Source organism: Scyliorhinus canicula, chromosome 1 (genome assembly GCF_902713615.1).
Source record: "Scyliorhinus canicula chromosome 1, sScyCan1.1, whole genome shotgun sequence".
NCBI lineage: Eukaryota > Metazoa > Chordata > Chondrichthyes > Carcharhiniformes > Scyliorhinidae > Scyliorhinus > Scyliorhinus canicula.
The window spans coordinates 265,848,975-265,875,753 of NC_052146.1; the positions used below are offsets into that span (position 1 = coordinate 265,848,975).

At 43.4% G+C, this 26,779-nt stretch overlaps 1 protein-coding gene across 11 annotated transcripts in view; it reads left to right on the forward strand.

The window, feature by feature from the left end:
* mta3 (metastasis associated 1 family, member 3) overlaps positions 1-26,779 on the forward strand; it is a 459,196-nt gene that overhangs the window by 214,608 nt on the left and 217,809 nt on the right. For all 11 annotated transcript variants that reach the window (XM_038812863.1, XM_038812864.1, XM_038812860.1 and 8 more), the window contains 3 exons: positions 3,891-4,018; positions 9,762-9,913; positions 10,816-11,038. In XM_038812863.1, the coding sequence (XP_038668791.1) occupies positions 3,891-4,018; positions 9,762-9,913; positions 10,816-11,038 (503 nt within the window). The remainder of the gene's footprint in view (positions 1-3,890; positions 4,019-9,761; positions 9,914-10,815; positions 11,039-26,779) is intronic.

The following is a 26,779-nucleotide window of genomic DNA, read 5'->3' on the forward strand; positions in this document are numbered from 1 at the left end:
CTCTCTCTCTCTTTCCCCCTGCCCCCCTCCCCAGGGAAGACTAGCTGTCCTGCAAATTGTAAGTGTTTGGGGGTGGGTGAAGGGGGAGGAGTAGGCTGGCAATTTAGAAGCGATGTTGAGAGAGTGCCTTGGGACATTTTACTATGTTAGAAGGGCTATACAAATGTAAGTCATTGTTGCAAACTGATTATATCTGACCAAATAGGTTTTGAGTGGGTAAGATTTGAAGAGTTCATCCCAAATTTGACAAAGCGGCTTGTTCAAGTTTCAATACTACCATTCGTGGAATGAGAAGAATGTTTGGTTGCACACTTAATTTGAATCCTCTTCAGAATTTGAGGAACACTAGACTTTGTGGGGTTTGGCTTGATTTGATGACAACTTCAAATTTAAAAATTGTTTTGTTGGATACATTAAGTATTGCAACCTTTCTTTGTGACTGATTTTCATCCCACCTCGTTAGTTTTGATTTACAGCTTACACAGCTGTGGAACTTCTGAGATTTGCGGGGAGCCTCAACATAATGCTCTTGCTCAGTGGAAGCTGGTTTTGACAAGATTGTTAACCAAAGCTCCTTTTTCCCCGGTTGTGAAATATTGTTTTTTCAGTCAAATGCATCTCCAGCCCTACATCATATGCGTACCCAATTGCAGAAAGGGCAGATATCAAAGGATCTGCTAACCATGTTGTTATGTCTACCACCTCATGGGTCTAGAGGGAGGTGCTAGATTTCTGGGAGTTGTGTCTCCAAAGTCGACCCAACATCTCCTTCCTCCCCCTGCCTCCAGCGTCTCATTCCTCACCCACCCCAGTCCCCAGTGAATTATCACTTAACCCCCCCCCCCCCCCCCCCATCCCCATGTCGCTCCCCCGTCCCCGGCGTCTCCTCCTTCATGTCTGACTTAATTTGCGTCATTGCCCTTTTGACATCCTTCTCAGCTACATACCGCAATCGGTCAGCAGTTGATGACATTTGGATCTCAAACTAATTTTAACTGGGCTGCAAATAACCCCATACAAGCCAGTGAAACCTTGTTCGACATGGTCAGAAGAAGATTTTAAATGTTTCTTTCTGGGACCAGGAGCATTTTTGGACTTCTCTCCTTCCCATTGATCTGATTATTCCGGAACTGCATGCCACACTCCTGCAGACAGTTAAATGAAGGCTCTTAACATTTGCGTTGCAGCTCCAAGGAAACAAGTTCTGACCAGATTTGATTTTAACACAAAGTATTTTTCAATATCTAATTTCAACTGATTAATTTTTGTTGCAATCTAGGTAAGTTTCTAATTGGATAGTTTGTCCTTGTTTGAGTCACCTAGCTTTGGGCAGGCTGTTGGACTTTTTTCACCTGGTGCTGTAACCTGCTTCAACCTAAAATACACAAGGAATTAGGACTGTTATTACAGGACATTTTTCTGAGAGGTACAGGGCAGTAGTGGTCTTTGTGATGGAGAGGATAGAGTTGGGTAGATCAGCTTGGGTTGAAGAGGTCATTGATATTCTATGTTGTTCAACCTGATACAGTAGCTGAGAGAGTGACAAGGGTACAGAGTTTGTGTTGGGGATGAAGATCATGATTTTGACATTTAACTGGAGGAAGTTGAGACTCATCCTATACAGGATCTCGGACAGGCAGTATGGCAAGACAGTGGAGGGATTGAGACAGCTAGAGAAATTGGGCACCGTCGGTGTATGCTTTCTGATGATTTGCCAAGGGCAGCATGCTGGGGAGAAAGAAGAGACATCCATGGATAGATCCTTGAAGGGGGGGGGGGGGGGGGGGGGGGGAGATCCCCAGAAGTAATGTACTGAAGTGGGAAGAGAAACTATTGGCTCTAGTTAATTTGAGCACATTAATTACATCCACAACTGCAAACCAAGATTAAATTATGGATTTTATATAACATTTCTATTTACTGCAATAAATGTGCAGCATTATATCATCAGTTAAGGTCAATCTAAAATCACAGCTTACTTGAAATACAAACTGAATTTCCCTCTTTGCTGATCTTGGTAGCACGTCAACTCTTGACAAATTATTTTAAATGCATTTGATGCTGATAAAACAAACTAATATTCCATTTTGTTAAATTGTGACTCATATAATATATTGACAAATAGATGTAACAGTCAAATATGTGCCTTATTCTTTAATTGAAGAATTTAAAAGCACAAACACATTGGACTGGATTTTGCGGGGCTGATGGGAGCCTCTCCCACCGATCTGAGAACTGGCAGGAGAACCCCTGCCAATTAAGTGAACGTAGAACATACAGTACAAAGGAGGCCATTTGGCCTATTGAGTCTGCACCGACCCACTTAAACCCTCGCCTCCACCCTTTCCCCGTAACCCAGTAACCTCTCCTAACCCTTTTGGACACTAAGGGCAATTTAGCATGGTCAACCACCTAACCTGCATATCTTTGGACTGTGGGGGGAAACTGGAGCACCCGGAGGAATCCCACGCAGACATGGGGAGAACGTGCAAACTCCGCAGAGACAGTGACCCAGCAGGGAATCGAACCTGGGATCCTGCCGCTGTGAAGCCACAGTGCTAGCCACTTGTGCTACCGTGTTGCCCTACTAACAGGGTTTCACAAATGGTCAAGTCCATTAACCATAAACCCTATGATCATAGAATCATAGAATTTACAGTGCAGAAGAAGGCCATTCAGCCCACTGAGTATGCAGCATCCTTTGGAAAGCGCACCCTACTTAATTTCACATCTCCACCATATTTCCGTAACCCAGCAACCCCATCTAACCTTTTTGGACACTTAAGGGCAATTTAGCATGGCCAATCCACCTAACCTCCACATCTTTGGACTGTGGGAGGAAACTGGAGCACCCGGAGGAAACCCACGCAGACACGGGACGGACATGCAGACTCCGCACAGACAGTGACGCAAGCTGGGAATTGAACCAGGGACTTTGGAGCTGTGAAGCAATAAGTACTAACCGCTGTGCTACCTTGCTGCCCTCGAGCCACCTCCATGCTTGAGGTTTCCCCCAGCAGCAAAAAGCCCAGCCCACCAAGAGCTGCCAGCCAATCTGAGACTGGCAGCTGCTCATCCCTGCCTGCAGGAACAGTGCTAGCAACACTGATCCATCAGAGATGCAGGAATATCATACACCAAAAGTATTGAAGATAGGACAGGGGCGGTTGCCGTGGGGGGTGCAGAGAGATCAGAGGCAAGAGCAGGGGGAGTAGCTTTCAACACTTGATTTTTTTAAATGTAAAGCAAAAGCAAAATGCTGCAGATGCTCAGATGCAGACATGAAATCAAAACAGAAAATTCTGGAAATGCTCAGCAGGTCTGGCAACATCTGTGGAGAGCTAATATTTAATTTCAATTATCTTTAATCAGAACAGAAAGTTATCAACTTGAAACATCAACTCTGTTTATCACTGCTGAGTATTTCCAGATTTTAATGTTTTTACAGTTGCTGTAATGCTTTTCCAAGGTTTGGCCCAATTGTTAAAACACTACTTCAGACACAGGCAGAGTGTAAGTCACTGAATGACAAGTTTCTGTTCATATGCATTTGCGAATGGTTTCTTCTATTAGTTGGGCTGAGCACCCTCATAACATACCTGGATGATCCATTTGCTGAGCAACCATTAAATGTGACTGAACCTTTAAACTACAAAAATATAAAGCACCTTGAAGTTGAGTGATTAATATTCTGATATTACTGTTGTAGAAAGGGAACATTTTGCTGGAATTTAATGCTGAACATGTCAAAACTGACGTTGCTACAAGTACCTCTAAAAATTGTATTTTCTGAGTTTGTTTCAGTTTGTAATTTTTAACTACTCTGGTTTTTGTCTTGCTATTTTCCTCTAATGTTTGAACATTTTTCTATTTCTATTTTTTTAATATAGCAATAAACCTAATCCCAATCAGATATCAAACATTAATGGAAAGCCTGCTGTGGTGAACGGTCCAATTGGAGGATTGGTTTATCAACCTCAGAACTCTGGCATAGGCCGGCCCTGTGAAAGTTGTTACAGTAAGTACTGTTGAAACTAAATTATTGATGAATAAGACCTGAAGCAAGAGGATACCACAGCCAGACATATTTTTTGTAAATTCACAAATATATTTGCTCGCCTGGGGATTAATTGACAACTTTAATTTAGGTACTCAATAAAATCATACTGTCTCTTCCCTCGGGTCCTTTTTTCCTATTTAGCTTTCGTAGTGTAAGATCCGCTTGGGGGAATCATAAAGCAAAACAATCAAATTTACCAAACAATCCTCAACTGAAGAAGTTATCAAAAAGATTTCACTTTTTGTAACTTTTACTTAGCGTGATTCACAACAAATGCAAATTAAACATGAATGATCAGGCGGAACCTCTGGTGGAAGCCATGAGTTGATCGGTTGCACACAAGGTGGCTCCTGCTTGGAGGTGTTGGTTTTGGCCCTTTCTACCCAGTTAATGGATGATCTTTGTCCAAACGTGCAAAGTGAGGGGGGGGGGGGGGGGGGGGGGGTGGTGTTAGATTCTGCCCCTCAGTGGAATGTCAGCAGGGTCTCACCCTAGCTCAGGAGTTTGAAGACACACATGGTGCAGCACCAACAGAGAAAATGGTAAGAAGTCTTACAACACCAGGTTAAAGTCCAACAGGTTTGTTTCGAATCACTAGCTTTCAGAGCTAGGAAGGAGCAGTGCTCCAAAAGCTAGTAATTCGAAACAAACCTGTTGGACTTTAACCTGGTGTTGTAAGACTTCTTATTGTGTTCGCCCCAGTCCCAACGCCGGCATCTCCACAAGAGAAAATGGCAGAGGCGGAAGGGTCGGCATCGTCTTCCACATTGCCTGTGGAGCAGTTGATGGACTTTACCAAGGGGGAGTTTCGGCAACAGTGAAAAGAGGTGCATGAGAACTGGTCCAGGGCGATTGAGGGAGCGATAGCCCCTCTTCGCGGGACTCTGGATATGCACCTGGAGCTGCAAGATGTGATGATCCAAGAGATGGAAAGGGCGGTGTTGGACCAAGGCACCGGATAGTGTCGTTGGAGGTAGAGATGGTGATGCTGAGGGCAAATTGGACAAACAGGAGAATTGGTCCAGGCCGCAGAATTTGCGAATCATAGGTCTGCCAGGGGGTGTGGAGTGCCACAGGCTGCGTTTCGAGGATGTTTGAGAAGTTGGTCAAGGCAGGGGTCTTCAAGAATGCTGCAGAGGTAGATCGTGACCATCGGTCACTACGACAGAGGCCGAGAGCCAGGGAGCTGCCACGGCTGCTAATCGTGTGTATGCACCAGTCCTAAGATAAGGGGAAGATTCTGAGGTGGGCAAAGGCAACTCGGGACTGCAACTGGGAGGGTAATAGGATCTGGATTTCTGAGAACATGGTTGATGACCTTTTCACGGTCTTTGCCCTCCCTGCCATAGACAGCAGCAGGGCATCCCACCTCTTGAAATCCCCTTTGACCCCTCTACCAGACTGGCCAGGTTCCATTTATGCATTATGACCCAATCATGAGCCATCTGAATACCCAGATACCTAAACCTTACCCTGGCCATCTTGAATGGCAGGGCTTCCAGATGCGCACTCCTCCCCCCGGCATTCACCGGAAATACCTCACTTTTTGCCACGTTCAGTTTATACCCAGAAAATACATTGAATTTCCACAGTAGATCCATTATTTTCCCCATGCACTTCAGCAGGTATGAAACGTATAACAATAAATCGTCCACATACAATGACACCCTTTGCTCCCGACCTCCCCTCACGATGTCCTTCCACTCTCTGGAAGCCTGCAACACCATTGGCAATGTTTCAATAGCCAACGTATTTTTAAAATACAGTTCATGCTATTTCACTATTCAGATGTGGTTACAATAGACAGGCTTTTGGGTCTAGACTTGCTGCCCATCTTTTACGTTTTCAGCAGTTCTGTGTTAGATGGCAAAAGAAAATATGCTAATCCAGGAACTATATCCTCTTCAGCATTTCCTGCAGTTTGAATTGTTATGGGCCAGAGTTTAGAGAACCCCAAAGTGTATCATGGAGTTCACCTGACCCACAACTTTTACTAGGTTGTGGTATGGGGAGCACACGGCCCACTCTACAGGTGTGGTACAGCAGAAATGGAAAAGTATTTTTTGAAGCAAAACAATGTTTATTCTATGAACTCAAGTTAACCTTTTTAAAACATACAGTGAACATCTTAGCAACTATTAATTCAAATACAACCCCCAAAGAATTCCACACTAAGTAATGCTTAATAATTTCCCAAACAACATCCAGAAGACAAAAGAAACACCTTTTAACAGAAGCACGTTAGGTTTACATTCATTACTGAGAACATTTATAATTCTGAATTCACCAAATGTTCAAGAGATAGTCTTTTCATGGCAGAGAGATCAACAGTACACCTGCTCTGTCTGGCTTCAGCTCCAACACTGAAAACGAAACTAAAACGCACCCTGCAGCAAACAGCCTAAAACGAAGTAAAAAGCTGACAGACAGTCCAGCTCCACCCACTCTCTGACACCACTGCAGTAGTAAACACGCTTTTCTTAAAGGTACTCTCCCTACAGATATTTATATACACACCCATTTATAAACACCCATTTCTTAAAGGTGCTCTCACATGACAGAGTCCTTTGAATACAAATGCAAAAGATGGCAACAATAATGGGGCCATGTAACTTTCTCTGGCCTATCCCGGTGCTCAAAGAGGTCATGCCTGGGTTTAGCTAGCACTACCTATATAAATGATAGCAGAATATGGTTTTAATTTGTGATGCTGACACAACTAAAGCAGAAGAGAGAGGGGAGAGGCTTTGCACATGCTGAAGAACAGGCATCAAACTTCCATTTTGCAGTTATCATGTTGGCTGCTTGCATTCCCATGCTGCCCCATTCCTCAGGGACCAGACACAGCAAAGCACCACATGTTAGCAGAAATCATTGATAGAGACTGTGGCACCTTTTTCCCGGATTTCAGTCATTCTGAAGCTGCAGGTTAGGGTCTGCCTCTCTTAGCGGTTGGAAATCCTGCCACGCAGATGCTGTGCACCCAAGTCAAATAGTGCTGAAAAGTTTTGCCAAAGTCGCCTGAGGTTAACCTCTCAATTTCATTACACAGGGCTAAATCGCTGGCTTTGAAAGCAGACCAAGGCAGGCCAGCAATACGGTTCAATTCTCGTACCAGCCTCACCGAACAGGCGCCGCAATGTGGCGACTGGGGGCTTTTCACAGTAACTTCATTTGAAGTCTACTTATGACAATAAGCGATTTTCATTTCATTTCAAATCTCAAATAAACCATGAATATTCTTGATTTCAATGATTCTGCCTGATTCCTCAACCACAGCCTCTAGCTTCAGATGGAAATTCTGTTACGAAGACACACTTATGTCAAATATTGGAACTTTTAAAAGACAGATTATGTTTGAGACTGACAAAAATGATTTTGAAACTACATCAAGACGGCCAAGTCTAATTGCGTCACTACATTAAAGACAACAAATCTGCTCATTTCAATACAGATAAGGGCATCCCCAGGGATTTGTAAACAACCTTCTTCATACCTTATCAAAGGTATCTAATAGAGGCATCCGTAGTTTTCAATAATACTAAACAAACCATTCAGAGACTGATTACTTGAACAAAAAACCTTGATTTTTTTTCTAAGGTAGCTCTCCAGATGAGCTGATCAAGTTATCATTGGAAAATACAATTATTTTTAGAAATACAGGCAGCTGGAGAGGGGTTATGAGACCAACCAAACTTCTTGTGTGTGTTTGAAGCGCATGCTTGGGGCCAAACATCAGCAGTTGAATGAAGAAAAGCCTCCTCTCTCCCTCTATCTAAAGATTGAGCTCTGCCTGCTGAATTGAATTGTATCTTCATTGCTGGAGTGGACAAAGACCTTTAAATAAATGTTTCAATTTTCCAGCATCGTTGCCAGAGAACAAAAAAACATCAGCCGCATCTTTAAATTGGAAGCATCAGGACTAGCTGATCCTATCTGCTGCCAAGAAGATAGCACGCTATCAACTGTGAAGTTTAAACATTTTTTTATGAACTCTAATTTGGCCCAATCCATCCTCCCCTACTATGTCTTCTGTATTTGTATGTGTGCATCCATGTATTTGCACGTGTTTTACCAGGGTTGGATTGCAGTGTAAAAAAAAGCTAACACATTACTTTATCCAAGTCAATAAAACCTGTCTGACTACAAGTCGAGTATCCTTAACTGTAAATCCAAATACCGAACGCATCCGAAAACCACACTTTCTTGGAAGCTTATCAACTTTAAGCACAGGAAGTCTGTGACCTGGACTGACGCAAATCTCACCAATAGCACTCGACATTTATTATTCAGCAGTACATCTTTTATTTTTATTTTTTTAATTTAGAAGTACCCAATTAATTGTTTTCCAATTAAGGGGCAATTTAGCGTGGCCAATCCACCTAACCTGCACATCTTTCGGTTGTGGGGGTGAGACCCACGCAGACACTGGAAGAATGTACAAACTCCTGTCTGTTATCTCCACACCAAAATTGATAATTTGTTGGAGGTGAAGTGCTGTATTGCAGAAAGAAAATAGAGAGAGTTGGAGCAATGACAGAACCTTGTTTGATTCCACTGTGATAGGGTTTCTGATAGTTCAATTGGTTAGGATCATGGCTTGCATGTCATAATGGAGTAGGTGAAGGATGATGAATTTCTGAGGACTGACAAATTAGAGGAGGATTAATTGACTACTAACAATCAGTCTGTGTACAGAATACACAAATGACATATTGCTAAAAGGTAATAAGTTAAGATGGTTAAAAATACCTGTATGTCACCTACTCTCTCAGGCTAAATTATGAATTAAATGGATTCATGATAAGAATTTCAAAAGTTTAAAACAGTGAAATTTTGTTTCGATAAAAACCTGAATAAAAATAAGTTTTTTTTTAAAAAACTGATGGGCAACCTAGGCTAGTGATTATGCAGCATGAGTGGTCCTCAATCATCTCAGTGGGCCTCAAGATTGAAATCAGTCTTGTTCACTAACTATGACCCTTGATTAAGATTGAATTCATTTAATACATGCTGAATATTTTATAACAAGTTATTGAAAATACTTACATCATTCATATATTAATAGAACTGTCATCAACTTCAAGTGGTAAAGTCAAAATAAATATTTGCACTTTGGGTGCACAGGGAGAGCATGGCCTTCAGCCAGTGTGTGCAACCAGCATGCACCTCACTTCACGGTCACTTGCTTTATGTGGGGATCACTTCAGTTATATCTGCAGGAAAGAAGTTAATCAGATGGAAACCAGCGAATGTGGCAACTCTGTGCATGGGCAACAAAATGTCTTATGGGCTGAACTCAGAATTCTGATGGGCCACACGTGGCCCCGGACCGCAGGGTGCCCACCACTGGTTTAAAATATAGGTTCGATTTCGGGGTCCAGTATGTTGGAGGAAACTGTATCATCAAACTTACCTCTAATAGGAAGACATGCGTAGGAGCAGTCCCAATCTATTTTAGCATTTAGGCTTCTATCAATCAGATGGAAAATAATTGAATAAACCACGAGAATTGGAATAGTCACGAAAATTAGAAAAATAACAACTTATTTGGATTTTATTGGAGATCTATATTAGTTAAGGCAAATTCTTAGAACATTCCACAGTTTAATAGGTAGCAAGTATTTTTCTAGGTTAAAATATTCAAAACTTTGAATAATTAGGACAAGTAATTTTTACTTGACTATTTTTCACTTTTCAGTCACACAATCTCAACAATGGTATTCGTGGGGACCTCCGAATATGCAATGTAGACTTTGTGCTTCATGCTGGACGTACTGGAAGAAGTATGGTGGTCTGAAGATGCCTACTCGAACAGAGGCAGAAAAAATGTCACCCACGCACGATATTTCGGTAACAACAAGCGGAAAGATCTGAATTTTCCAAATTGTGGCTACTTGTGATTAGCTACTGAGACTGAAGAGTTCAAGTATGATTGATGGACCAGCTTATGTTGGTTTTCATTCTGCCAGAAATAATGTCTGTCGTTAACTTGTGGCAGTGGGAAATATTTTATTTATACTCAGCAAACTCCATTGATGTGACCTTAATACGATTTCAAATTAATGCTGATTTTGCTCTCCAATTTGGTTATGTAAAACCATTTTAGCATTTTGATTGATATTCTTTCTTATCATTTCCTTCTTAATAGAGAAAGGATGCTGTATCTTATATCACGATGGTGCAAGAACCCATTACAGCATTGTCTTGTCGTTTTTTAAAATATTACTACAAAGCCCACAATGCATGACCGAGTAAAGTTAACGTCAGGCTTCAGGATGTAGAACTTAATCAGATGGTTGTAAACATTTTAGATGGATTGGAATGTTACAGATGGCAAGTTTTATACTTCTCTGAAAATGCCATTACTATTATTTTGCTTGTGTGCAATGTAGTTTTGTCTCCGGTTTATCCCATGATATATTGAAGTGTAAACTGGTCAGGTTAATCAGGCTTGAATCTGGTGTAAATTCAAGTAGAACGCAATAATAAAGAAGGAGCTTGAGTGCGTTAGTAATGGTGGAACTGATGTTCAATGTCACTGTCAACCTCCCCAAATGGTGTGTGTACGGCTTGTGTTTCTTCTCTTCTCCCCCCCCCCCCTCACCCCACCCCGCCGTGTGCATTCAGAAATTGAGGAATTTGACATTCCAAATTTGACTTACAAATGCTGTTTGTAGTAATGATTCTTGTTTTGCAATTTGCAATGCATTTACTGACTAACTAGATGCTCTTTTTCTCCACATTTTAAAAAGGAGCCGCACATAAGAGGTGCCTTTCGTCATGGTCAACCTGGGCATGGTGTGCCAATACACATCGATAGTCCGAAGTCTACTTTGAAGACACGTCAGTCTTTCTTCCTGCAGACAACACATCTTACAAAACTTGCCAGGCATGTCTGCAGAGATATTCTGCGACTGAAACAAGCAGCAAGGAGGCCATTTGTTCCAATTAACTGTGCTGCCATTAAGGCAGAATGTAAGAACTTTTTAAATTCCTAGCTTTGACTTTCATGCTTTCAACCATTCCCTGTCCTATTGTTTGCAATAAATGATACTTATGAATTACTACATTATTTATTTGTGTGGATTTTTTTTTTGAATTTGCTCAAAAGTCTTGTAGTTGTGTGTGTTATTCTGTGAACACCTTCAAGGAAGACTGTCTGCTTCAAAAATTTAAGGCAGAGTAATGTCTCAGAAAACCTATTTTTAAATAGCTAAAAGGATTTGAATTAGTGATGGAATTCATTTTTAAGTTTCAAAAAAGTTGTCTTATGCTAAATACAATCTGTACCACTGAGAAATGGTTTTGTTTTAAAGAAACATAAAATAATGGGTCACATATTATTGGGATTAATTGATTCTGGAAATACTTTGTTTAAAGGCCATAATAAATTGTCAAAATCTGATTGAATATACACAATCATACCTTATCAGTAATGCTGGTAGTAATCCAATAGCCACATGCTTACAAAAAAAGTATAAATTATTAATCCATATGTGGGCAGCATGGTAGCATAGTGGTTAGCACAATGACTTCACAGTGCCAGGGTCCCAGGTTCAATTTCTCGCTTGGGACACTGTGCGGAGTCTGGGCATTCTCCCCGTGTCTACGTGGGTTTCATCCCATAAGTCCCAGAAGATGTGCTATTAGGTAATTTGGAAATTCCGAATTCTCCCTCTGTGTACCCGAATAGGCGCTGAAATATGGCGACTAGGGGCTTTTCACAGTAACTTCATTGCAGTGTTAATGTAAGCCTCCTTGTGACAGTAAAGATTATTAAATACTGATCTACAAAAATCTAGATTTTCCAAAACCGTGCAGCATAATTTTCTTCAAAGTTTTGATTGATGAGAGCAACTTTGAATTAGGAACCAGATGCATTAATTAACTGAATGGGTTGCAAAATGGATATTTTTGCAGACCTTCTTTCTTTAGGTTGATTTATATTGTGCTTCACATCTGCTGCTTTAGCTGCAATCAAGTCATTCTGCATGCAATTTGACTTCACAAAGCTAAAGACAAGACAAATATCAAAGGAATGAGATTAGTTAAAAGACTGGCCCTTATCCAGGTGTAAGCATGAAATATATATTATAAACATGACAACAATAGCTTTGCTCTTGGATTGTCTTTTCCACAAATATGATTTGATGATTCTGACTATTATGCAAATAATATTCAGCTTACTTTCTCAGATGAAAATTATTATTGAAGCATTAAATACAAGAAGCCACCACAATAGTTTTCTGAAAAAGAATTTCAACTTCCGCACTAGACTGAATACCTGTCCCTTTAATGTTGCAAGGCATAAACAGGTGACATAAATGTGATGACTTATTTCAGTAGAAAATGATTAGCACCTTTTGCAGCTGCACTTTGTTTGATTTCTCATCATTTGTGCCTGTTGTAAATCATGTGATTCCTTTAAAATGGTGCATGCAGCTTCTAATTTTACATAATCACAAGCCATCTTCATAAGTGTTCCATATTCTGTAACAGCCTCTGATTGACAGTATACTGCTCTTGCAATGCAGAGATTGCTTGATTAGCAATTTATCAAATGTGGAAAGAGCTGGAAGTGAGACTTACAAGTAATTATTTTGAACAAGCTGACATTTTGTAATATCACAACTGAATGCCAATTATTTCAATAATACATTGATGTCTGTGGGATGCTTTTCATGTTGTGGTAAAGCTCAACATAAATTTCCTGAATTTGTTGAACTGTGGAGGAACTCTTAAGCTTCACTGAAAACGTTTTGCTAATGTGAGTAAATGAATGATTTAATTAAGCTTAGAAAGTACAAAATGTCAGCAGTTTTTTTTATATGAAGGTAATAACGGTGTGACATTAGCATGGTACATTGTCAGTATATTTAGATGAGTAAAAATGTTGTATGAAAGCAGCTTACTTTTAGCAAAATTAATTATGATCAGACCTTTTTTTGTCAGTTATGTTAGACAGTGGGCGCGATCCACTGGCCGTGTTGTGCTCTCGCTCAAGCACAGTGCGGCCAGTGGATGCCGGGAGAGGTCTCCCACTAGTTTCCCAGCAGCCTTCAGGCCTTGCTGGATCTACCCAAGTCCCGTGAGGCGGCAGAGTCAGAAGCATGCCATAAAGGGGCGGGACCAAACAGTGAAACTGGCTTTGGTGAACTTACCCGGGATCTACCGGCCTCCCCAGCAAGCCACAGCCAGGTGGTGTTCAGCACTGGTCCAAACAAATGTGGACCAGGCGCAATGCACCCGAGGGTACTCTCCCAGGCTATCAGAGACCCCTGGGTGGGCAGGGACATTGCAGGGTGGGTCCCTGGCCCTTCCACTTGACATCTTGACACTGCCCAGGTGGCACCTTGGCAATGTCACTCTGGGACTGCCGGGGCTACACTGCTGGTAGGAGCACTGCCAGATTGGCAATGCAAGTGTGCCCGAGTGCCAGGCTGGCACTGTCAATGCTCAGGGACCAAGGATGTGTGTGCATGGGGCGTTAGGGCCTCTGGTAGGTTGGGGTGTGATGGGTAGGGGTCCTGGGGGGGGGGGAACAGCCTATATGGGGACATGGGGTTCTGAAGAGGGGGGAATCCCTATAGAGGGGTGTTCTCACTTGAGGGGGGGGGGAGCGGTGGTGTGGGGCAGTGCCCATGTGTGTGGGGAATGACATTGCCCATGTGTGGGGGGCCCACAAGCTTGCGTAGAGATCGGCACACCCTTTCAAAATGGCGACCTGATCTCAGAATTCAGCCATCCAGTGCTGAAATTAAGTGTGGGCTAAACAGGTGAGAAACTTCCCAGGGCCCAAAAAAGTGATTACATGTCATTGGCTGGTGGTAGGGAACTCACCAACAGAGCAAGTGGGAAATTCCCTGAAAAAAACGCCACAAATGAACTTAGAAACTTTTCCATTGAACCGCACCCAGTATTTCAATATCCCAATACCTGGAAGAGAAGCAGGGAGAGCAAGTAAATAGAGTGGTTCCATTTCTCACTCCATTCCTGCCAATTCCCTATTTTAATGGAGCTGGTTTTGCAGGTGCATGAGGTGAATCTACTTAAAATCTGTGTGGCCTCTAATGACGTCTCCTGAGCAGGACTGCTATCTGCATTTGCTGTTTTTTTCCCCCAATAGTTAAAATCGACCAACAAAACACAAAATGCTGGAAGCACTCAGCAGGTCTGGGAAATGTGACGAGAGAAATAGTTAATATTTCAGGTGCGTCACTTTTCATCAGAACTGAGAAAAGTTAGACACGTCTTAGACTTTGAATAAACTTTGGAAAGGGGAAGGGTGGGAAGAGGAAAAAAGGGAAAGATCTATGATTGGCAGGACACCTGTCATCTGAATGCAAGATAAAGAAACAAAGAAAGAAACCAGGAAAATAACTAGCAAAAAAAAACAAAATGGTGGTTGAGGTTATTATCTAAAATTGTGGGACTTAATGTTGAGACCAGCAGGCTGTAAAGTGTACAGTCAAAAGATGAAGTGCTGTTCCTTGAATTTAGTTGAAGTTAATTGGACCACCTCAACAGGGCATTCAAAATGGGAACAAAGTAAATAATTAAACTGACAGACAACTGGAAGCTCAGGGTCATGCTTGCAAACTTGAACAGAGGTGTTCTGTAAGGGGTTACCCATTCAGTGTTTGGTGTCTCCTGTGTAGGGGTGATAACACAGTGAGCACTGAATACACAATACTAAATTAAAAGAAATACAATTAATTTGCTTATAAAAACAGAAAATGCTGGATAAACTCTGGAGAGAGAAACACAATTATTGTTTTGACTCCATATGACCAATTATGTTTTCTCACCTGGAAGAAGTGCTTTGGTCCTTTGACAATGAGAAGGGAGAATATAAGAGGGCAGGTCTTGCATCTTCTGGTCTGGCATGGAGATATGCCGTTGGAATGGGGGGGGGGGGGATATTGTTGGGGGTCACTGAGAAGTGGACAGGGTATTGAGGATGGAATGGCCACTAGACTGGTGAAATGGGGAGGAGGGGGGAAGATTGGTGGTAGCATCACTCTGAAGTTGGCGGAAATTATGGAGGATGTTTGGTTGAATATTAAACCTGGTGGGGTGGACGGTGAAGCCAAAGGGAATCCTGTCATGTTTCTAGGATGGAGGGGTGAGACGAAAAGTGCATGAAATAAAACATGTTGAAGACCCTGTCAATCATGTTTGGAGGGCATTCTTCATTGACAAAAAGAAAGGTGTATCAGAAGCGCTACTTTGGGAGGTTGCTTCATCCGAGCAGAGGTGAAGAATGTCGGAGAATAGAATAACGTCCAACAGGAAGTGGAGTGTGAGCATGTGTATGCGATGGGAGCCCGTGGGGTTGGAGTGAATATTTGTTGATGGCCTATTCACAGAAATTGAGATAGAGAATTCAAGCAAGGAAAGAGGGATGAACCATGTGAAGATAAGAGATGAGTGAAAATCGGATTCAAATTCTATCTAAATTTCCCAGTTCAGGGCGAGAGCAGGAAATTAGTCCAGTCATCAGTGTTCCAGAAAAAGAGGTGGGACAGGACCTAAGTAGATTTGGAACGATGCATGTACCACACAACCCAAAAAAGGCAGGTACAGCAAGGACCCGTGTGGGCAACCATAGCAGCATCTTTTATTTGGAGGAAGTGAGTGGATTTGAAGGAGAATATTGTTGAGAATGCTCATGTGAGAAAGCTCATATGAGAATAAGTTCAGCTGGATGATGGTGGATGGGGACTGGTTTGGCCTCCGTTAAAGAAAAAAGAACATTCCCGGAACACGCTAGTGGGAGAAGTGTAGAGGAATTGGCGTTCCATGGAGAAAAGGACACAGGTCCAGAAAGCAAACTATTGAAAGTGACAACGGGCACCGAAAAGTCGTGGATGTAGTTGGGAAGAGACTGAACGATGGGAGAAAATATATGGTTGAGATGTGGGGGAAAGAAAACAGTTCAGTAGGGCAGGAGCAGGTTGAAATGATGGATGAGTTCTTGTGAATGCAATTGGGAGGAGGGTGGGGGGGGGTCTCACCAGACCCCTATATTGCCTCTGAAGGTACTTGGGCACTTGACAGGCCAGTGGAAGGCAGCACTAACAGGGAAGTAGTGGCAGGTGTTGGTACTGCACCACCCAGGTCTTAGATTGAGGAGTGACCCAGACACGGGTGAGTGATGGCAGTGGGGGTGGCCGTGCTTCTTGCATGAAAAGTCCCCCCTACCTGCTGCTGGGTTAATACCAGCAACGGTGAGAAGGGGCGTTAATTTTTCACTTATGAGGCTTAACCAGCGGTGCGATGGGAAGGCCCTCCTTCAGCCTTCCCGCCGCAGTCAAGCTATTGTCTCCAGGATTATCATTGATCTGTTTTCACCTGGAGATCTTCCCTCCACAGTTTGCGATCTCTTAGTACCCCAACCCCATTTAGCCCACTTTTACCAACTTCCTAAAATCCACAAACACCAAGGGATGGACTCTTGTGCCCTCCCCATGGTATGTTTGGTGGTGAAAGGCGTTTAATCAGCTCGCCACAGGGATAGCGCAAGATTCCACCTCCATGGCAGTCCTGTTTGTAGATTTTGGAAAGGAGGGCTATATGGGAGAACTGAGGTTGAAGGCAGCTGTGGATGATCTGAGGAAATTAAGTAAGAAGTCTTACAACACCAGGTTAAAGTCCAACATGTTTGTTTCAAACACTAGCTTTCGGAGCACTGCTCCTTCCTCACTCGGCAGGGATCCGCGCCGCTGGCTGGCGGGGCTTCTGCTAAGGCTGGTTAGGGGTGGCCAGGGGGTGCGCTGTGGGATGGCGGATTAGGTTTATGCACGGCCAGTGCCACGTTGTACGGCGCGACTGATGCAGGTCCTTAGCCGTCCGCATGCGCAGCACGTGACCTGGCCATTTCCGACGCAGTCCCCGCGAGTTTCAGTTGGCGCCGGTGTTAGCCCCTCATCGGTACCAGAATCGGTGAGGGTTTCGCACCGATTTTCCGATCGTGGAAATGCACACATGCCCCGCTGGTGTCAGCACTTAGTCTCCCAAACGGAGAATCCACCCCGGGGTCTCCCATTTTAGAGTGAAATCAGGAAGAATTCTTTCTCTGAGCATTGTTAATATTTGCAGCTCTCTGCTCCAAAGAGCAGTGAAGATTGGATAATTGAATATATTTAAGGCTGAGTTAGGCAGAATATTTGATCACCATAGTTGTCCAGGGTTATGGGCACGCAGGAAAGTAGAGTTAAGGCTACAATCTGACCAGCCATGATCTTGGTGAATGGTGAGGCAAGCTCAAGGCGCCAAATAGCCTTCTCCTCCTGTTTCTTATAGATAGATAGATAGAACAGTACAGCACAGAACAGGCCCTTCGGCCCTCGATGTTGTGCCGAGCAATGATCACCCTACTGTAACCCGTATACCCGTGACCCAACAATCTCCCCATTAACCTTACACTACGGGCAATTTAGCATGGCCAATCCACCTAACCCGCACATCTTTGGACTGTGGGAGGAAACCGGAGCACCCGGAGGAAACCCACGCACACACGGGGAGGACGTGCAGACTCCACACAGACAGTGACCCAGCCGGGAATCGAACCTGGGACCCTGGAGCTGTGAAGCATTGATGCTAACCACCATGCTACCGTGAGGCCCCTGGAAGTTCTAAGAAAAGCATTGGTGGGAACAGCAAAATTGAACTATTGTCATTCATCGTGTGAGTCTCCCGTTTTTCTCACCCTGCATGTTTTGTTCACTCGTTTAATGGCAGAAGTAAAATTTTAAGCTGCTCTTACCCTCCTCTAGTTATACAATTTGTGGCAAATGGTGCCAACATGCAGACAACCAAGTGGTCACTTGGATTGTATGAATTGACTGTGGCTTCGGGAGGTAGTGCTAGTATCCTGGGTATAATATGACAATTCCAGAATATTGGCTGCTACTTCTGCAGTTGCTGGGTCACAGTTGTGTAATATTTAAGTCGAACTCTAGTCTAAAATAATACCATTGCAGTAATTATCCAGAGATTTCTGGGTTACAAGAGGATTTTTGTAACTTTGGATAGGTCACAGAGTCTCATCGAATATGTGCAGATTGTGTGTTTTGGCCTGTCTTGAATTAATTAGGCAAAGATTGAATTAAGAATTTTTTTATACATTATAATGGCAGAACATTAAAATTCAATTATAGTTTTGTCCTGGGTAATTAATGTTTTAGCCATATTGTACAATTTTAGCTATAACGTATATATAATATATAGCTTTGAGAGGCTATATCTGTAAAGAAATTTTAATTTTATAGTATTGTTATAGTAACGTTTCTGCTACATTGAATATTAAATGTATTTAACTGGAAAAGTAATTTTGGAATAAACTTTGGAGTACTTTCATTAATTTAAAAGATAATTATATACGTCCAAATCTTCCAGTCTGCAGATCATTGGAGACCAAGGGCTGTATTACATGGATACATAGAAGTTAGGAGCAGGAGGAGGCCTTTTGGCCCTTCGAGCCTGCTCCGCCATTTATCCCGATCATGGCTGATCATCCAACTCAATAGCCTAATCCTGCTTTCTCCCCATAGCCTTTGATCCCATTCTCCCCAAGTGCTATATCTAGCCATCTCTTGAATATATTCAATGTTTTAGCATCAACTACTTCCTGTGGTAATGAATTCCACAGGCTCACCACTCTTTGGGTGAAGAAATATCTCATCATCTCTGTCTGAAATGGTTTACCCTGAATCCTCAGACTGTGACCACTGGTTCTGACACACCCATCATTGGGAATATCTTCCCTACATCTACCCTGTCTAGTCCTGCTAGATCTTTGAGATCCCCCCTCATTCTTCTGAACTCCAGCGAGAACAATCCTAACCTAGTCAATCTCTCCTCATATGACAGTCCCACCATCCCTGGAATCAGTCTGGTAAACCTTTGCTGCACTCCCTCGAGAGCAAGAACATCCTTCCTCAGAAAAGGAGACCCAAAACTGCACACAATATTCCAGGTGTGGCCTCACTAAGGCCCTGTATAATTGCAGCAACATATCCCTGCTTCTGTACTCAACCTCTCTCAATGAAGGTCAACATACCATTCGCCTTCTTTATTGTCTGCTGCACCTGCATGCTTGCCTTCAGCGATTGGTGCACAAGGACACCCAGGTTCCGCAGCACATTCCCCTCTCCCAATTTACAACCATTCAGGTTGTAAGAACCTTCCTGTTTTTGCTTCCAAAGTGAATAACCTCCCACTTATCCAAATTATACTGCATCTGCCATTGATTTGCCCACTCGCCCAACCTGTCCAGATTATGCTGTAGGATCCCTGCATCCTTGTCATAGTTCACCCTCCCACCCAACTTGGTATCATCTGCAAACTGTGATGTTATATTTTGTTCCCTCATCTAAATCATTAATATGTATTGTGAATAGCTGGGGTCCCAGCACTGTTCCCTGTGGCACCCCACTAGTTACTGCCTGCTAATTTGAAAAGAACTCATAATCCCTACTCTTTGTTTCTCCTGTGCCAACCAGTTTTCTATCCACCTCAGTACACTTCCCCCAATCCCATGCGCTTTAATTTTGCACAATAATCTCTTCTGCGGGACTTTGTCAAACACCTTCTGAAAGTCCAAATATACCATCCAAATATACGGCCGGTGAATCCCACCCCAGGTGTGCAACTGAAAATACGCGTTGGTCCTGACACGCAGATTTATGTGAGAATTGCTCAGGAAGTTTGAATCTCCGATGGGCAATTCCCCATGCTGCCTGGGACCCTGAATGGAAGTCTCAAACTCTGACTTAGATCCGTTCGACTTATCTGGGTAGTTACCCAGAAAATGTTAGACGGATAATACCTAGGTCATTCTATAAGTGACCCAACGCGATCACCTACCAACTCACCCAGCCACCTCACCCAATTACCTACCTCATCCACCTACCTCCAACCCACTTACTATGTCACTCATCCATTTACCCACTCAGCTAGTCACCCATTCACTAACATTCAAAGTGGACCTTGAAACTTGCCACATTGCAATTAGTGCTGTAAAATGGGGGAGGGTGTCCTGTTTTTCCTAACTCTGTTCTGACGGAGCATCCTGATGGATCCTACATGTACATTTCTGTGAAAACTGGGTTTGGAAGACCCTGGTAGAAATGCAGGAAGAATTTACAAGCTGCGATCTGACAATCATTGCCACTACTCGGAAGATTCAGGCCATACCTGGAATATTTGAAAGATTTACAAAATCCATTCAGTGTCTCACATTGTTAGTATTTGGCAATTACATTCTCATTCCAAACATGTGTACATATTTGCTTGTCCTTTTGAAGAGTAGTCATTGTAGTAACCTAGAGAAACAGAGAAACCACTTTGTTCAAAATTGGGGGGGGGGGGGTGAGTTTTTGTCCCAATTTTGGCAGGGTATGGGACGGCGGAGGGGGCAGAGAATTGAGCCCCCACCCCGCCAATGACTTAACTGGGATCCCGACTTTAAAAGTTGGGAATCCTATCTACATCTAATTTACAATGCAGATCTGGCATTTACTCCCGATTGTCCCCCCACATTGGACTGCCCATTTATGCCGACGGGACCGGTATACCGGAGGGGGCGGGCGCTGTGTCCATGGGATCCTTGTTTCATCTATTTAAAATTTTTAATATGCTGGCGGATGTGATGTGGGACCCGTCTCCTGTTTTTTTTAATGTAAGTGTGTGGTTCAAGAAAGACGGATGGGGCGGCATGTGGCGCAGTGGTTAGCACTACGACTGCAGTGCTGAGGACCCGGGTTCGAATCCCAGCTCTGGGCCACTGTTCGGGTGGAGTTTGCACATTCTCCCCGTGTCTGCGTGGGTTTCACCCCCACAACCCAAAGATGTGCTGGTTAGGTGGATTGGCCATGCTAAATTGCCGCTTAATTGGAAAAGAAAAATAATTGGGTACTCTCGAGACGAAAAAGGCCGGCAGTGCAGCTGGCGGGCTGCACCCCACTTTCCCCGTCTCAGCTGACACCACCTCAAAATCAGAAAATTCTGCCCAAGATCCTAGATATAGCAAAGGCATAAATAACCAAATATTTGTAAATAAAACAAATTGTATTTACATAATTTATTCAATTTTATACAATGCCTGTGGTGTTTCACAGGGGCATTGGAAAACTAGATACGGCACCAAGTCACATAACGAGATATTAGGGCAGATGACCAAGAGCTTTGCTGAAATCTGTAGGTTTAAAGAAGCCTCTTAAAGGAGGAAAGATGGAAAAGCCATAAGGGAGAGAAGTTTCGGAAGGAAATTCCTCGAGTTTAAACCCACTTAGTTGAAGCCATAGCAGCCAATGATGGAGCAATTTAAAGTTGGGATTGCTCAAGAGGCCAGAATTTAGAGGAGCACAGATATCTTGGACTCTTCTCGGGCTGGAAAAGAAACGGAGGGTTGAGGCCATTGGAGAGACTTGGATTTAATTGGGATCTAGTACACACAGCAGCATTTTGTATGTGTGAGGTTGGTCTGGAGTGCATTAAGTTATTGTGAAAAGCCCCTAGTCGCCACATTCTGGTGCCTATTCGGAGAGGCTGGTGCGGGAACTGAACCCACGCAGCTGGCTTTGTTTTGCATTACAAGCCAGCTGTTTAGCCCTTTGTGCTAAACCAGCCCCAGCAGTTAGACCTAGTGGTGGCAAGACCATGGATGAGGGCTGCAGATGAATGGAGGCAGGGAGGGAGTCAGATGATTTTCTGTAGATGGAAATAGATGGTTTAGTGATAGTGGTTGGGAGTAGAATTTGGGATGAAGTTTTTGATGCCAGTTCTTAGGTCAAATTTGTGAACAGCCTGGTTCAGCCTTCGGCAGTTTCCGGGGAGAGGGATGGACTCAATGACTAAGGAGCAATATTTGTATTAGGACCAAAGGCTGACAGTATTCAATTGTGGGAAAGTTCTGCTCCCTCAGTCCTGGATGGTGGATATGCAGCCTGATAATTTAGAGATGGCGGTGAGGTTGAGAGTGGTGTAGAGATAGAGCTGGGTAGGTGTAATCAGCATACATATGGAAGCAAACGTGTTTCTGGATGATATTGCCGCGATGCAGCATGTAAATAAGAAATAGGATGGACCCAAAGGTAGATCATTGGAGGACATCAGAGGTTGATGGTTTGGGAAGAAAAGCTGCGATGATATAAAGTGCAGCCATAGTCAGCTGGACAGTGTTGGGAGGCATTGACGGAAGCTGGTGCAGTCAATGGTGTCCAGGGCTACAGTCAAGACAAGAAGAATGAGGGGGGAAGTTTATTCTTGTCACAGTCATATGGGATGACATCTGTGACTGATAAAATGGCATTTCATTTTTTTAATTATAAATTTAGAGTACCCAATTATTTTCCAATTAAGGGGCAATTTAACGTGGCCAAACTACCTACCCTGCACATTTTTGGCTGTGGGGGTGAGACCCATGCAGACTCTGGGAGAATGTGCCAACTCCACACAGACAGTGACCCGGGACTGGGATCAAAACCGGGTCCTCAGCGCCGTGGGTGAGCAGTGCTAACCACTGTGCCACCCAAAATGCAATTTCAATACTGCGGCAAGATTAAGACTTAGTTGACTGGCACTCTGGGGAAAAGTCCTATCTCCAGGTCTTAATCTAAGAGCGAAAATATGGCTGCATTTAAATGTAATCTGAAAGGAAGTTTAAAAAAAAATTAAGAGTACCCAATTATTTTGTCCAATTAAGGGGCAATTTAGTGTGGCCAATCCGCCTAACTTGCTCATCTTTGGGTTGTGGGGGTGAGACCCACGCCGGCATGGGAAGAATGTGCAAACTCCTAACAGACAGTGACCCGGGATTGGGATTGAACACGGGTCATCAGCACCGTGAGTCAGCGATGCTAACCACTGTACTGCCGCGTCACTTGATCCAAAAGGAAGTTAAATATCAAATGCAAAATCCAGAAGAATATTTGATTGTAAATATCCCAGGAATATGTGCAATTTTGTGAAAGCTATGTAGTTGAATAGAGCAATAGGTTTGTATCTGAAGGGCCTTTTTCAATTGAATTAGTAAACAATGGACCCCACCTAAATCATAATACCATATAGTTCCCATAATTAGTACTACCTCAAACTGCAACCATGAAGGTGCTATGTGGGATGCTCACAAACTGTCCTCTAGGCAGCTGAGGCAGAAAAGTTCAAGATACCACACATTAAAATAGGCAGACAGGGCACAACAAATATAAATCAATAACAAGGTTCTAGAGTTTACAGGCACGGTAACCATGGAGTACTCTGTAACAGGTCTGGCTTTGAGGAATATGGCATCCTGGAGAAATTTATTTTCTGCCATATTTGCTTTGAGCTTTAGTATGTAGTACTTAAAGACTTAAAAATAAACGTCTCTCTCTTGAACAAGGTGCCGCCCACCACCAGCTATGGTAACAGTGGTTAGTTCTTCTGCCTCATAGCGCCAGGGACCTGGGTTCAATTCTAGCCTTGGGTCACTGTGGAGTTTGTACTCTCTCCCCATGTATGCGTTTCCTCCAGGTGCTCCGGTTTCCTCCCACAGTTCAAAGATGTACAGGTTAGATGGATTGGCCATGCAAATTGGTGGTGTTATAGGGGTATGGGGATAGGGTTGGGGCATGAACCTAGGTAGGGTGCTCTTTCAGAGAGTTGGTGCAGATATGATGGGCTGAATGGCCTCCCTCTGCACTGTAGGGAGTGTGTCTATGTAACTGCAAGTTTACCTGTTGATCCTTTGTTAAAAGTATTTTTATTGGCATTTTTCCAGATTTTGCAGAATAACAATTTAACATATAGTTCACTGATATTTGCACATTGTGACATTTTTATATTTGCAAATTTTACATGCCTCCTCTCCACCCGCCCTCCCCACCCCATTGGTAGTCTAGTTCTTTCCTGACATCAGCTTGCGCTCTGGGTGTTGTGTTGCCGTGTTCCACTCCTGTCTTCTGCAGTTCCTGTTGTTGTCTTTGTGCGTTGGTGGGGGGGGGGGGGGGGGGGGGGGGGGGCTTCATGCCCTCTCCCCTCCTCCCATTTTCCCCCATGTCTCTCTCTGCGACTCCCCTAGCTTCCCTCCTTGCCTCCCCTCCCCTCCTCCCTCTGCTCCGCCCCTCCCTCACTTCCTGCCACCCCCCTCCCCTCACTTCCTGCCACCCCCCTCCCCTCACTTCCTGCCCCCCACCCCTCCCTCCCACCCCTCCCTCCCACCCCTCCCTCACTTCCTAGTCGCCATTGGCTTTGAACAGGTCTTGGAACAGGCTGATGGAAAGCCACCACAGTTTGTGGATACCCTCGCCCGATCCTCGGATGGTGTACCTGTTGATCCTTGTGCTTCTCTCAGTGCATGCTCCCTTCTGAGAGAGCCAGTGCACTCTGTAGTGCATATGTGGCAGCCAGACTGGCCCCTGTCTTTCACCTTGCACCAAGCCTGCCATTAGTCTCCATTTTATTTGCTTCCTCTTGACCATGGTACCTTTGCCTCTCACCTTGTCCACCTGAAAGGCCCAGTTCTGCTTTGTTTACAATTCCACAATATTTCCCGGCCACACTGGAAACTCTTTATTGATCCCAGTTTGAGAGTCACTGGGAAAAAAGGAGCAGCTTGCCTTGGGGCTGATTTAGCATAGTGGGCTAAACAGCTGACTTGTAATGCAGAACAATACCAGTAGCGTGGGTTCAATTCCCGTACCAGCCTCCCCAAACAGGTACCGGAATGTGGTGACTAGGGGCTTTTCACAGTGACTTCATTGAAGCCTTTGTGACAATAAGCGATTATTATTGCTAATTTACAGGAAATATGTTCTTAAAACTTATTGAGCTCCAAAATGTTTTACCCTGTAAATGCAAGCTAGTGCCAGCTCAGTGGAGTGCAAGCAGGTCACCTGGGACCTTTGTGAATAGCCCTTAACAGATGAGATTTACGGATTGAGGGGGAGGAGAGAAATTTAAAGTGGGTGAATTAAGTATCAAATCAGGCAGGAAAGAATGAAAGAGTGGCTCAAAAAGATGGTGACAGGAAAGGTCAAACAAAAATGTAAATTTTCAAATCTGCAACAACAATTAACTACACAAAAGGATTATTGTTCACTTTCTGGGCCATCAAGGTCAATAGACGGTCATTAACAGTTATCAAGTTGTTTAAAAGGTGCTTCATGCTTTTAATTGCTAATCTTTCTGTGGTGAGTTAATTAAGTTAATGTGCAATGCTTTTCCCAAGAAACTTGTGAGGAGGTTAAGGGTGTAATGGTATTTTTGTGAAGCTAAAGGCAGAGCAGTGTAGGTTGTGCCAATTCACAATTCTCTTTTCCATTCTATAATTTACTGGCTGCCTTTCACAATAACAGTTTCATTGTTATTTTTCAGGAAAGGTTTTGTCAACTCCTATGTGGCTGTACTGAGGCGGAGCAATTCTACCGTAACTCAGATTATTTTATTTTACCAGAGATATTTACGCATTGTTGGGATTTGGTTCCACTGACACCCCCCTGGTAAGCCATCCAATCAGCCTTACTTATCCATGCTGGCTGACTGTTCTTACTGATGCTTAATTTAACCAGAGGAGATCCCATTCTTTCCTGATACAAGGATCATTGGATAGCAGCCAGAAGCTCCCTTTTGGAACAAAGGAATATTAAGATTAATTGCTGTATCCCTTAACATAATAATAATAATCTTTATTGTCACAATTAGACTCACATTAACACTGCAATGAAATTACTGTGAAAATCCCCCAGTCGCCAGGTTCTGGCGCCTGTTCGGGTACACAGAGGGAGAATTCAGAATGTCCAAATTACCTAATAGCACGTTTTTCGGGACATGTGGGAGGAAACCGGAGCACCCAGAGGAAACCCACGCAGACAAGGGGAGAACGAGCAGACTCCGCACAGACAGTGACCCAAGCCAGGAATCGAACCTGGGACCTTGCCACTGTGAAGCCATAGTGTTAACCACTACGCTACTGTGCTGCCCAGACACCACTGAATCAATTAGCTCGGCACAAACGGGGATGAAGTCAAACGTGTCCCTTTCCAAACCTGAATGTTTCAGCTATTCACCAAAAACGTTCTGCTGTCCCACAGGGTGTTATCAACTATTTTAGCCTTCTCACTCTTCACATCAAATAATTATGTACAGAGAGCAAGTGGTTTGGCTGGGCAATGCACAAGAAATTCTTCAAATTTCTACATTTATCAATGTCATGCAATTTGCTACTCAGACAGTGTTACATACAAATCTGAGGCGGAAAAATGCTGGTAATGTAGCAGTAAATTACTTAACCAATCACTTATCCCACACATATCCATGTGCACTGCCGTTGTCAATGGATTTAACATTTCATCACTTGATTGCCTTGTTCAAATGTGCAACACATAAACAAAGAACAACAAAAGGAAACATTATGAAATGTTTGTTCTGGTACAGTGAGGCATTTAATTAACAACAGCCATTTGCAAGTAGTGCCTTTAACTTGGTAAAATATCCCAAGGTCTTTCATAGTGCACTATCTCACAAAATTTGGCACTCCGCAATTAGGGCAGATGGCCTTAAAGCATGGTTTAAGGAATACCTTAAAAGAGGTGGAAATGTTTAGGGAAGGGATTTCAGAGCTTTGGGCCTGGGCAGTTGAAGGCACAGCTGCCAATGGTTGAATGGTTAAAATCGCGGATGCTGATGAGGCCAGTATTGGAGGGGCACAGATATATTGGAGTTTTTACTGCT